Here is a 13,011-nt window from a genome sequence, read left to right as displayed (position 1 = left end):
TAAAGGCAATGTACCACACACATGTACACATGCAAACGCAAGTGTGCACATACACAGGCATGGAGGCTTTCACACACACAGGTCCACATACCACATACATAGAGGCACACACACGCACAGAGGAGAGGATCACGAGATACATACACACACACACACACACACACACGTACGCACACACACTGCTGGGTGTCAGGTCTATTTAGTGCAGGTGACAGTCAGAGAGGCCAGTCAGGGTCTCTGGGGCTCTCAAATCAATGTTGCCAACAGTGCACCACACACACACACACACACACACACACACACAAACACACACTACCACCAACACTGGAGCCCACAAACAATTCCTAGAGTGCTAATCTAACTTGCCAGTAGATTAAAGTGTCACAAAGGACAGGAGACAGCAATGTGGGGCAGTGTGTGTGGATGAGTGAGAGCGTAGTGTGTGTGTGTGTGTGTGTGTGTGTGTGTGTGTGTGTGTGTGTGTGTGTGTGTGTGTGTGTGTGTGTTTCTGTGCGTGTGTGTGTGTGTGTGCATGCACAAATGTGTGCAAGCGTGTGCGTGTGTCTCGTGATAATCTCCTCTGTTCCTCTCTCTTTCTCTCTCTGTCTGTAGGCGTGAGTCTGTTGGTGCCCCATGGGGGGATAGCTGTGGACACTACCTGGGAAATGTACATGGTCATCAACCAGGAGGACAGCAGCAGGTATAACACGACACACAGATATGGCACAGAGAATCATGCTGCCTGCCTCCCTCCCTACCTCTTATCGCTCTCTCTTTCATTCTACCACTTCATCTCACTCCATCTCTCATCCTGTTTTCCCTATTTCTCACACTATCTCTCCCACATATTAACACCCACACGCACGGGTGTATGCAAGCCCACACACTCACTCACTCACTCACTCACTGTCACACACACACACACACACACATTCCAACAAACAAACACAAACACACCCACATACAGTGGTTCCTCAATTAAAAGTTGCTTCATACTATGGTATAGGATGCGGTATGCTGTGGTATGGTACAGTGCGTTACAGTGCTTACCGTTAATGCCCACCAGAGGGCATCTTTGAGAATATCTACACTTTATGATTACAATTGAATTATATATTTCATTAGGAAGAGAAAAAGGAAGAAGGTCAAGCAAGCCGAAGTTCATTATTGGCAGAATATTGTATGAAATACAATTGGGCATTTAAATGCAATTCAATCTGGTAGTTTCAATTCAAATGTGACTCGTTCCATTCTCTATTCTCTTGTTGATATAATATCCTGGCCTTTATGATTATTTTCATTGTAGCCCATTCTCCGGTTCACAGCACTGTATTGGTTTTGACTGACAGCTGTTATAAACTTGAGCTCCGCACGCGACTAGAAGATGCCCCTTATCCCTCCCGCTAATTGGGCTTTTGCACATTTGTAATCTGAATCAGGGAAATGCTGTAAATCGATAGGAGTCGATGTGTTTTGACCTTAGAGTTGAATGCGATTTTTTTATTTTTAAAGCCACCAGAGGCTTCTTTCTATTGTTGTTATTTATTCGGTAATGAGTTAAGCACACAGACTCAGCGATAAATTAGTGAGTCTGTGTGCCTGCTTGAGTGGATGAGCTGAACTCTTCAGAAACCAACGACAAAGTTACTATTGAAGGCTTGGCCTATTTAGAAGGTTATTTTGCATGTTTTAATTGGTTCAGATAGAATCTAGATCCGGGCCTACTACCAATTAAATGTTATTTATTTCTCTGCGCCCCTCACTGCATCAATACCGAATGTCTGCTTTATATGAGGCTTTCATTTAGGAAGGTCATAAAAAACATGATACTAAGATAATATATTTCAAAAGAACAGAATAGCATGTTTTGAGTTTAATTTATCTGTGCTTAGTAGCCGAGGCTATATGGCTGCGCCATTCTTCATCCTTATCATTCAGTTCATTCAAATTTGATGTTTACAATGATCAGTTTCTGTCTGGTTTCTATCACCCATCCATCAAGAGACACGTTAGCTCCTGGGTACCAATGATTTACACCGAACCTAAAAGCATAATCAGCATTCTAACTCCCCCTTGCGGTGATGCAATATACCGTACTATATACCATAATATACCTCAATGCACTGCGGCGTAACCTGAAAACGTTTAATTGACGAACCACTATATACACCGCCCAGCATGCAGCCTTAGTTCATCATGCACACTCTACAGGGGAGGACTTGATGTGTCAGGAAGAGGCTGGCAGTTGCAGACACGGCCAGTTGCAGACATTGCAGCATAGCCCTGAGCGACTGGCTCAGCAGCTGGCTCAGCCCCCTCCTTCCTGTGTGACTAGTTAAGGCTGTGAATGTTAAAGTCTTCAGTGTTAAGGGTATCTGCCATCATTTTTCAAATAGAACAAGACAGACTAAGAGAGACTCTAGGTAACTATTGCCTGCTATGGAGAGCCCATTGCCATGACTTAGCTGTCAAGACTTTCACAAGGCTATTACTCAAGGCGAAAATGGCAAGACAGTAAAAAGACGTTCACAAGAAATGTAATACTGTTGACTTTTCTCTGAGAGGCTTCAAGAAGTTATCTCGCCACCATGAGTCAGTCTTTTTGGATCATTTTGTTTGTGATTGCTTTGCAGACCAAAAATGTGTTATATCTCTTGGATGAAACCATCCCAACAACTTATCACCCCTGACAACCTGGTTAACAGGCTGGCCCCATCAAGGAAAGTACATTTCGACTTCTCAAGGAGTTTAAATAAGTGACATTGATTGTCACTTGCATGGGATCAAATGTGGCTATAATCCATGTCATCCCTCCTCCTTCCTCCTTCCTCCTTCTCAGAGCACCCCAGAGGCTTCTGTGTAGCGAGGGTAAAGATAAGGATCAAAGGTCACCTATAGTTTACGCCTCAGAGCTTAGGGGTGGACTGCCTGTGTCTGTCCTGTGAGGTGTGCGCTACTCTAAACACTCCTTGATCTCCCTGAGCCCACACCTTTAGGTTTCTGCCTGGTCCCGATAACGTTGTTTGCTGTTTACTTCCTGCCTGGCATTAGAGGGAGTCTGGAGGGCAGCGCACCATTGAGCTGTCAATCACAATCTTTTGACAAGCGCATAGAGAGAACCTGGGAGAAATTAAATGTTTACCTCCTATTCAGACTTCAGGACGAATCCAACTACTTGAGGCGGTTGGCGGTGGATCTCCACTCGGCTGCAGGATAGGAATCGATCAGCTCAGCCTTGGTGGCTCCAGGGCTGCAGTATGGAGACTGAGATGAGAGGCTTTTCCTCACTAGGGAAGTCTTCACACTGCAGTCTAGAGGCCTTGGTGGGGGTTATTAGATATTATTGAGAGATCAGGAGAACAGTTACCCGTCGAAGTTAGCGGTGCTGAGTTGAGTTGGAAAGTTTGTATTGAGAGGAGTTGGGGAGCCTTATGCTTAACACACACAGAAAGTGTGTCTGTTCTTCAGTGTTTTTCATGTCACGTGTTTGTAGCAGAGGTAGTTCATGGCGCTAGCCTCATCTAATGTGTTAAAGCCTTGGCTTCGACTCAGCGAGCTAACGAGGTCTTGTTGTGCACTGAAAAGCTTGAAACTCCATAGGGAACAGTATCCAAGGTTGTTATGATGTTTTTTTCTAAAGGAAACAATCAAATCCCCACGGCGTGTTAGTGCCTTGAAGTGCAGTTATGGTTTGATCCTTGTCAGGCCACCACGGTACAGCCCGTGGCCTTAACACGAGGTCAGGAGATCTCTGTAGAGATCCGATCGGTGACCAAGTGTGAATGAGAGATCGAGTGAAAGGGAGTGAAAACGGAAAGTGTGGCTGACGAAGAATGGAGGTGTGAGAGGGAGACTGTGAGGTTGTTAGGAGGAGTTGCAATAGAGGGATGAACGATCGAGAGTGAGAGAAGGAGTGTTGATTAGGGGTTACTACAGGTGGCCTTCAGTCAAACCTCTCTCTGTTTGCAATCATGTTACTATTCACTTGACCTTTTTATCTTGTTTACGGAGCTAATTAATGCTTAGAAAATGGTAGTCTATTTGTTTGCATGTTTTCAGAATAAGAGTTTCGGTGGATCATAGAATATCATTCAGCATCACAATGCCAGCCAAATCATTCCAACATGAAACACTCCAATCCATTATTAAAACATCAATAACCCAAAGTCACCCTACCTGATCCACCTCACAACCTAATTCCATTGAACAAATCATTTCTATTTGTTCCCGAGATACTCAAGCCAGAACCATGAAACATTTCTAGTTTTTCATCTTTGCTCCGAGTCATGTTTTCTTTGAAGAGCAAATGTTTTTTATTCTCCTCTCTTCAGGCTAATTGTTAGAGTCCGATCTGCAGGTAACCTTGATGTTCCTCTAACAAGTGGGCCTAATTACCATAGCGCACAAAGACACACACACAGACAAACACACAAACATGCGTGCGCACATGAACACACATACATGCAGCACAGCTGCAGGCTTTCACCACTGTTGGTTTATTTATTCTGTATTTTTAGATGAGAGATCATAACCCCTGTCAATGTTATGCTGCTGATTGCTTTCATTTCAACAATGGAGACAAATTTTACACAATAGGCACTGATAATTATCTGAAAAATAAATAACGATAAAGCAGAGTGAAAATCCTGTGGCGAGCGAGGTTGATCTCACTTTGTTCACCCCATATGGTGTTCAACAGATGTTTCAGAAAACAATATAACACAGTCATATGCTTGCATATGTTTTTATTCTCCGTTGATGGTTAGCCTACCCTACACAGTAGAATGCTAGCCTACTTGTTTCCTCCTAAAAACAGGTTGTGTACCCAAACAGACCTATTCCAGCCAGTCAGTATTTGGATGTTTGTGATGTAACACTCAACACCAACAAACAGTGGTCCTGATCCCTTCATTAGAGTGTCCAGTGAATCAGTTTAGCTGGAATCACTCCTCTGACTCTGCCTCTGGTCGCTAATCGGACCTGTCACTCAGGATTAGGCGGGGACACCAGCGTGGCCCTGTGACAGCAGGGTATAGCAGGACCACTCTACCCACAGTGAGATTGACCCCCAGGCCTGCAGCAGCAGGACTGAAGGATGGTTGAGGCTCAAATAGTATGAAGTCAAGCAGACATCACTTTTCATTGAGCGCTGGGCTGTAAAACTATGTGTAGTAGTGCAGGCCCTTCTGGACTGATGGCAGCCCTTCAAAGTTTCTGTGTTCGCAAGAATGGGACCATATGCCAATGTTTCTTTTTCCCCTCTTGCTCATGTAAAGCCATTACCCACTGTTTAAGAAACATGCCCTATTCTGGATTTCATGTTCCTCTCATGTACACTGTCTGTGGAGAGTTTGGAGTCTAAACCCATCCTGATGTTTTTGTATGTGTGTTTTCAGCAGTACCCTATCAGAAGAGAGACAGGAGGTCCTGCTGAGCCCAGAGGTCACGTACGGTCCGCTGGGCCTTGACCTCTCCTGTCCCGTCGCCATGACGATAGCCCACTGCGCTGAGGTTGCCGCCGATAACTGGAGCATCCGCCTCAAGAGGCAGACACAGGATAACAAGTGGGAGGTGAGATTATCCTGAAAACATTTCAGAACATTTAGAGGAACAGTGTGACATTTTCTCTCTCCGAATCTAACTGTGTAAAAGACTCTGTATAATTCACAATTGATATTGTAACTTTCCTTTTATAATATCCATGAGTTTATGTAACCGGAGTTCAAGTAAACAACATTAAAATGGGTTCCAGACGATGCAAATGCCTGCCACTGTAATCAAATCCAAACTGGCCCAGATAATTTTTTTATTTTACCTTTATTTAACAAGGCAAGTCAGTTAAGAACAAATTCTTATTTTCAATGATGGCCTAGGAACAGTGGGTTAACTGCCTTGTTCAGTGTCACGAATGTTTGAAGAAGACCAAGGCGCAAGAGCTGTACAAAAACTAGATCCCACAACATAGGTGGGTAACAAGGCTACCTAAGTATGATTCCCAATCAGAGACAACGATAGACAGCTGCCTCTGATTGGGAACCACACTCGGCCAAACACAAAGAAATACAAAACATAGAATGCCCACCCCACATCACCAAATAGAAAAATAAAACGGCTCTCTAAGGTTAGGGTGTGACATTCAGGGGCAGAACGACAGATTTTTACCTTGTCCGCTCGGGGATTTGATTATGTGCCATCTATTTAAAATGTTACGATTATTTTCTACAACTTTGCTTCCTTCATGGGCTATTAATGTGCAAGGAAAATGTCACCCAATATGCTCACATCCAATGAAACATTTCCATATACTAGATTGTGATTACAGTTGATTTCGATTTCTTTGTTCCTTACAAAAAAGTAGGAATGTTCAGTGTTCACCTTGTCTTTTTCCCTAAAACTGAGAATAAGATTCAATCACATAATCTAAATTCCACATATTCTGTTCTTCATACTGACTTCTCAACCTCTATTCCACTGAGGTTCATTGAGCTGCCAGTTAGGAGGAACTATTTCACTCACTCATGTTAGCATGGACTTCTTTGAAAAGTAGTGAAAGCTCAAGTCCAACCAACCTCTCAAAAAGAAACTCTGCCTCTTATAACATCCCACTCGGAGGGGTGGGATCGGAGGGACTCCCTCGTTCTCTCAAGCTCTGAGCTCCGACATTAATCCACACGCTCCATTTTTCTCCATCCATCCACCCGTCTATCCAGCAGACGTATCAGCGATGTTCTTTTAAAGGCCCAATGCAGTAAAAAACGTGATTGTCCTGTGTTTTATATTTCCACACTATGAGGTTGGAATAATATTGTGTAATTGTGAAAAATAAACTAATGCCCTTTTACTGTAATAGCTGTTTGAAAAGCCTTGCTGAGAGCGGACAGGCATGTGGGTGTGCGTGGAACCCCATCATTACAGAAGCATCCCTTTCCACCACGATCCCTTCATCAGATTCCTTTCCTCCATAAACCATCCCTTCTTCTTCCTATGTGGTCACATCAAAGAGCAGGGACAGCAGCAGGGGCTCAGAACTATATTCTCCACCCACACACACACACACAAACACAACAAATTAATTTTACTGTGAAATTGTGAAAATTATTATAATGCCCTTTTAGTGTAAGAGCTGTTTAAAAAAACACCTACAATTTCTGACTGTTTTGGTGGGATGGAGTCATGGTGTCATCACCAGAAATTGCTCTTTGCTAACAAAGTATTTTTGTTTATTTTGTATCATTTTGATTGACAACAAACACAGTAAGGTGCTTGATTGTTGCCCAGAAATGATTTAATATTGAGATAATATAGCTACATTGGAACTTTAATGTTTAACTTACTTAATCAAAGGAGTGTTGGAGAGTGACCGGTAGCTCATCTAGGCAGAGTTGACCCCGGAGCTCAGAGCTCCTTGTGCCTTGCGGTCGACCTGTGACGATCAAAGGCCCTGGCCTATTCACTGCCTATGACATTTACACAGGATATAATATGCTGGCGAGAGACGCTTGCTACACAAAAGGCTGCTATCAAAGACCAGTCGACGAATGACTGTGTGTGTGCGCGCTGTGGGTTATATGCTGACAGGAGAGAGGGAGAGGAGGGGGAAGAGGAAAAGATAAAAGGAGGAATAAAGAAGAAAGAGAGAGAGAGAGAAATGTTTAAAGACAGATAGAGAGAATGGGAGAGAGAAGGTGAAGAGGGAGAGAGATTGGTAATTGAATTGAAATAAATTGAGAAAGCGAGAAAGACCGAGATGAGAGAAAGAGAGAGAGAGGCCACCCTCGTCTTGCCCGTGTGAAGGAGCCGTGGCGCAACCTGTCTCCTTTACTGTGAAATAATGAGCCCTTTATCTCAGGCAGAATGCCAGGCCAGCCTCTTCAAATGTGAACCATCGCTGAAATTAGTGACATTACCAGAGATGGAAGGCATCTCTCTCCCGCTCCCTCTCAATCTCTCTCTCTCGCTTTCTTTCTCCCCTTGTCTCCCATCCCCCCTGTCTCTGTCTTTCTCTCTCTGCCCCCTCCTCACCTTCTTTCTCACTCCTCTCTTTCTTCCTCACATTTTCCCTTAATGCTGCTAAGCTTTTGGGGTGTTTGACTCCATCATTTTTTCCCCTGCCTGCCTGGCTGGCTGTCTGGTGAGGATGAGCTATATAAAAAGTAGATTCCTTATGTCTGCTGCAGAGCTAATGGGCCAGGTGTTGCATCTAGGCCAGTGGATTACATTACTATATCATGCAGCCTGGCTTTATAGGGTTTAACCATGCCTTATAAGCTTAGTACAGAGGGCCACAGGGTCACTGGGATGGTGCAGTAGGTGATTTAGGAGGGGAATTTAGCACAGAATGAAGAAGAAATGACCTATGCATACGGTTATGTGGTAATCACGTTACTGTTCACGATGCCCAATGTGCTGATTGCTTCTTTATCCATTCCCAGGCTTTTTCCACGTTAAAAACCATCAGATTAAGGCCCCAACCCGCACCTAACTCCTTATTTTCTTCTCTCTTCCTCTCCCACAGGAAGTAATGTCGGTGGAGGAGGAGAGCACTTCCTGCTACTGTCTGCTGGAGGCTCAGTGCTGCCACCTGCTGTTGGAGCATCCAGGGCGCTACGCCCTGGTGGGGGTGCCTCTGAGCCAGGAGGCTGTGAAGAGGCTGAGGTTGGCTGTGTTCGGTAGTGCAGACAACACCAATCCACTGGGATACAGCCTCAGAGTGTACTGTGTCGATGACACCCCCTACGCATTCCAGGTATGGAGAAGGTGAATGGATGGATGGATGGCTTGATGGGTGAATGGATGGGTGGCCAACAAGATCGCATAGTTTCCCTTCGAAATTCGACCTGGATGAATGTCTACTTTTTATGCATTAATTCCATGTGGATACAGGGTAAATTCTGTGTGGTTACAGGGTTAAAACAAAAACAACTCAAAGGGTTAAGTTTAGGATAGAGGGACCAAGGTTAGACCTATGGTTTGGGGAAGACTTAAAACAAAATAATTTAAAAACGACACGCTATTAGCATCAGGTATCATCAGCATTCACAGGGCTTGTGAGAAAGAGCATTGTGAACTGGTATATCACAGTGGTCTGAGCAGTGCTCTCCAGCTCTTTTTTGTTTGGTGTGCACCGAGGAAGGCATATATCGACGTCCTCAGGACCATTTCAAACATCCCAAATAAAAGTGTGTTTCTAGCGATCAGTCTGGGGTGGCTACTTGGCTGGCTAACTAACTAACTGATTGGCTGACTGGTTGAGTGACTGACTGACTGGCTGACGGATGGATGGATATATTGACCGACTGCCTATCACACTAGTTTAGGCTGAGAGTAATTTGTGAGAGGACAAGATGTCAGTAACCCTTGTCTAACAGCTAGCCTGCAGTAGTAGGTTTCATCTGATAGAAAGTACTATGCAAAGGTTAAACTGTACACAGGACAGCTTGCTAGGAGGTGTGTGTGTTAAGGAATACCTAGGATAGGATAAAGTAATCCTTCTGACCCCCCCCCCTTAAAAGATTTAGATGCACTGTTGTAAAGTCGCTGTTCCACTGGATGTCATAAGGTGAATGCACCAATTTGTAAGTCGCTCTGGATAAGAGCGTCTGCTAAATGACTTAAATGTAATGTGTGTGTGTGTGTGTGTGTGTGTGTGTGTGTGTGTGTGTGTGTGTGTGTGTGTGTGTGTGTGTGTGTGTGTGTGTGTGTGTGTGTGTGTGTGTGTGTGTATGTGTATACATATCCGTCGTCACGCCTCCACATTGTGACTTTCTTTCTTCCGTCAGATTTTCACGCTCTACCGGAGATGAGAGAGAATAACGCAAAATACACCAAATATTGCATGCAGAGCAGATTTAGGCCAACCCACTAATTATAAAAATCTAAAAAAGAGCCACCTGTACAACCACCTAAAAGGAAGTGATTCCCAAACCTTCCTTAACAAAGCCATCACCTACAGAGAAATTAACGTGGAGAACAGTCCCCTAAGCAAGCTGGTCCTGGGGCTCTTTTCACAAACACAAACAGACCCCACAAGCCACAGGACAGCAACACAATTAGACCCAACCAAATCATGAGAAAACAAAAAGAGAATAACTTGACACATTGGAAAGAATTAACAAAAAAACAGAGTAAACTAGAATGCTATTTGGCCCTAAACAGAGAGTAGAATACCTGACCACTGTGACTGACCCAAACTTAAGGAAAGCTTTGACTATGTACAGACTCAGTGAGCATAGCCTTGCTATTGAGAAAGGCCGCCGTAGGCAGATCTGGCTCTCAAGAGAAGACAGGCTATGTGCACACTGCCCACAAAATGAGGTGAAAACTGAGCTGCACTTCCTAACCTCCTGCCATGACAATATTAGAGACACATATTTCCCTCAGATTACACAAATCCACAAAGAACATCGAAAACAAACCCAATTTTGATAAACTCCCGTATCTACTAGGTGAAATACCACAGTGTGCCATCACAGCAGCAAGATTTGTGACCTGTTGCCACAAGAAAAGGGCAACCAGTGAAGAACAAACACTATTGTAAATACAACCCATATTATGTTTTTATTTTCCTTTTTGTACTTTAACTATTTGCACATCGTTACAACACTATATATACATAATATGACATTTGACATTTCTTTATTCTTTTGGAACTTCTGTGAGTGTAATGTTTACTGTTCATTTTTATTTCCCTTAAATTGAATTGAGAGAGAGAGAGACAGGGCGAGAGAGACAGAGTGAGAGAGAGAGAGAGACTGCTCGACAACTAGGCAACGAGGAGGGACTTTTAATTACAAAGACAACGTTGCAATGTTTCGTCCCCTGTCTTCTTTCTGGGGCTTAATTGAATATTTGCAGCGTGTTAATTAAACGTGTTTTAGCATTCTATTCCGTGTGATGAACCTGGCAAGGGAGCACACACATTACAGACGGAGGGAGGATAAAGAGAAAGAGAGATGGTTAGGGAGAGAGTGTGTGTGTGTGTGCATTCTCTCTTTAGTTCTGTAAAGAGATGATGTATGGATCGTATTCGATGAAGAGTAGCTACGGCCTTGTCACACAAACTAATTTCAATCATTCTCTCATTCTCTCTCATATCGACACCCATTATCCTCTTTCTGCCTCGTTCACACAAAAAGACAAACACACACACACCTACACACACACACCTATACACCTCTGACAGCAGCCAGTTGCTTTAAATCTGTGTGTTATTCTCCAGAGAGGTTGTGATTGGACAGATCTTGGCTCATTGGAGCAGATTCAGTTCTGGACGCATCAGTCAGAGGGGAGCCTTGCATGGTGAATAGAGAGAAATTGCATTTGGGGAACCCACCAGCCAATTTTCTCTATCTCTGTCACTCTGCCCTTTTTATTTGTCTTGTTTTGGTGGGGGTTTTAGGGCTTCATATGACGAATGATTTCCCTTGCGATGCCCAGCAGGGTTGCGATTTTTCCATTTCCCAAACTCGGTCCTGGGGACCCCAAGGGGTGCACGTTTTGGTTTTTGCCTTAGCACTACACAGCTGATTCAAATTATCAAAGCTTAATCGTGAGTTGATTACTTGAATCAGCTGTGTAGTGCTAGGGCAAAAACCAAAATGTGCACCCCTTGTGTTCCTCAGGACCGAGTTTGGGAAACACAGGCCTACGCCTTTCACTTTGTGATGGAGATGACAGACACACCCATGCACACAGACAGACAGACAGACAGACAGACAGACAGACAGACAGACAGACAGACAGACAGACAGACAGACAGACAGACAGACAGACAGACAGACAGTACATGCGTACGCACAGACACACACAAGGCACACACACACTCAGCTCCAGGTCTCCCTAGAGAATCACACAACAATACCCACGGATGAGAACCCAAAAAGCGTGAAATCACCAAAGTCCTTTCATCAATAGAAAATGCTATTCTGGAAGATTAGGCTTGATTTCTGTCTCTTTGTGTGGCTTCTCATGTGATGTCAATGAATTCAACTGAAACAGCATTTTAGGGGAATTGTGCTGCCTGATCTTATTTATTGGACGTTTTGATGCCAGGATTTGTTTATTTGTTTCATTGTGTGTTTGGGAGGTTTCATTCCAAGCGTGACATGATTATGGAATTTTTTTCTAAATGAGGAAAAATGCCTTTTAAGCAATTCTTCCACTTGCTTTCTCTTGCAAAGGGGGATAACTGAATACCTAATCTGCCCATGAGCTGTTTAATGTAACTGGTTAGAGCTGTTTAGATATTCAGGGGGAGTTAGTTGTTCAGAGCTAGGGTTGCAAAGGGAGGGTATATTACTGGAAACTTTTTAAGTTTACCAGTAAACTACCAGAATTTTGTATCTTTCAAGGATGTTATGCAATCTGTCACAATACATCTAGTGGCCCTTTTGGGTACTTCAGATTATCCCAGGTGTCTCTGGCCCTCCGTGTGGCCTTGTCACATGTTAAATATATGAAATAATTAAATAAGATGATTTTAAAATAAAACAGAATGACAAAGTTGTAAAACATTTTCCTAAATATAAACCATCAACTTAGGGAATACCATTGGTGTTTAATATGAGGGTTTCAGAAAGAAATATCCTTTAGATGTATTTACACACTTACATTTTATTTTACTATGTCAATATGTATTTGTTGTCAATGTTCTGGCAGCAAACTGTTGGCAGTTGTGAAAAAAGTCAATATTTGGATGAGTTGCAGAGGTAATTGTTGATTAGATGCTTTTTTCATTAATTGGGCTATTTTCTCTAGAACCATATCGTCTATCTACTAAAAACTCACGGACAATACGGACACGGATATAATAAATTTATTATTTTTACGGGTAAAAAAAAAAAAAATGTTATTCAAGTATAAATTAACAACGTTACGATAGATTGCCATATAGTTTCTGTTAATTACCAAAATTACAGAAGATTCCAGTAACTTTGGTAAATTACCGGTAGCTTTGCAACCCTATTCAGAGCACTGCTTCTCACTGCAGTCCATGGGGGTTGCAGATAAAGG

The 13,011-nt window shown here is 43.2% G+C and overlaps 1 protein-coding gene across 5 annotated transcripts in view; it reads left to right on the top strand.

Moving 5' to 3' along the window:
* Nucleotides 1–13,011, top strand: part of LOC129863842 (netrin receptor UNC5D-like) — a 323,353-nt gene that overhangs the window by 287,191 nt on the left and 23,151 nt on the right. For 3 of the 5 annotated variants that reach the window (XM_055936163.1, XM_055936166.1, XM_055936161.1), the window contains 3 exons: nt 613–700; nt 5,397–5,571; nt 8,516–8,746. In XM_055936163.1, the coding sequence (XP_055792138.1) occupies nt 613–700; nt 5,397–5,571; nt 8,516–8,746 (494 nt within the window). The remainder of the gene's footprint in view (nt 1–612; nt 701–5,396; nt 5,572–8,515; nt 8,747–13,011) is intronic. The other 2 variants (XM_055936165.1, XM_055936162.1) reach the window with 1 other exon arrangement.

Source organism: Salvelinus fontinalis, chromosome 10 (assembly GCF_029448725.1).
Source record: "Salvelinus fontinalis isolate EN_2023a chromosome 10, ASM2944872v1, whole genome shotgun sequence".
Taxonomy (NCBI): Eukaryota; Metazoa; Chordata; class Actinopteri; order Salmoniformes; family Salmonidae; genus Salvelinus; species Salvelinus fontinalis.
Note: the sequence above shows the minus strand (reverse complement) of the source record. Positions and strands in the feature narration are given on the sequence as shown.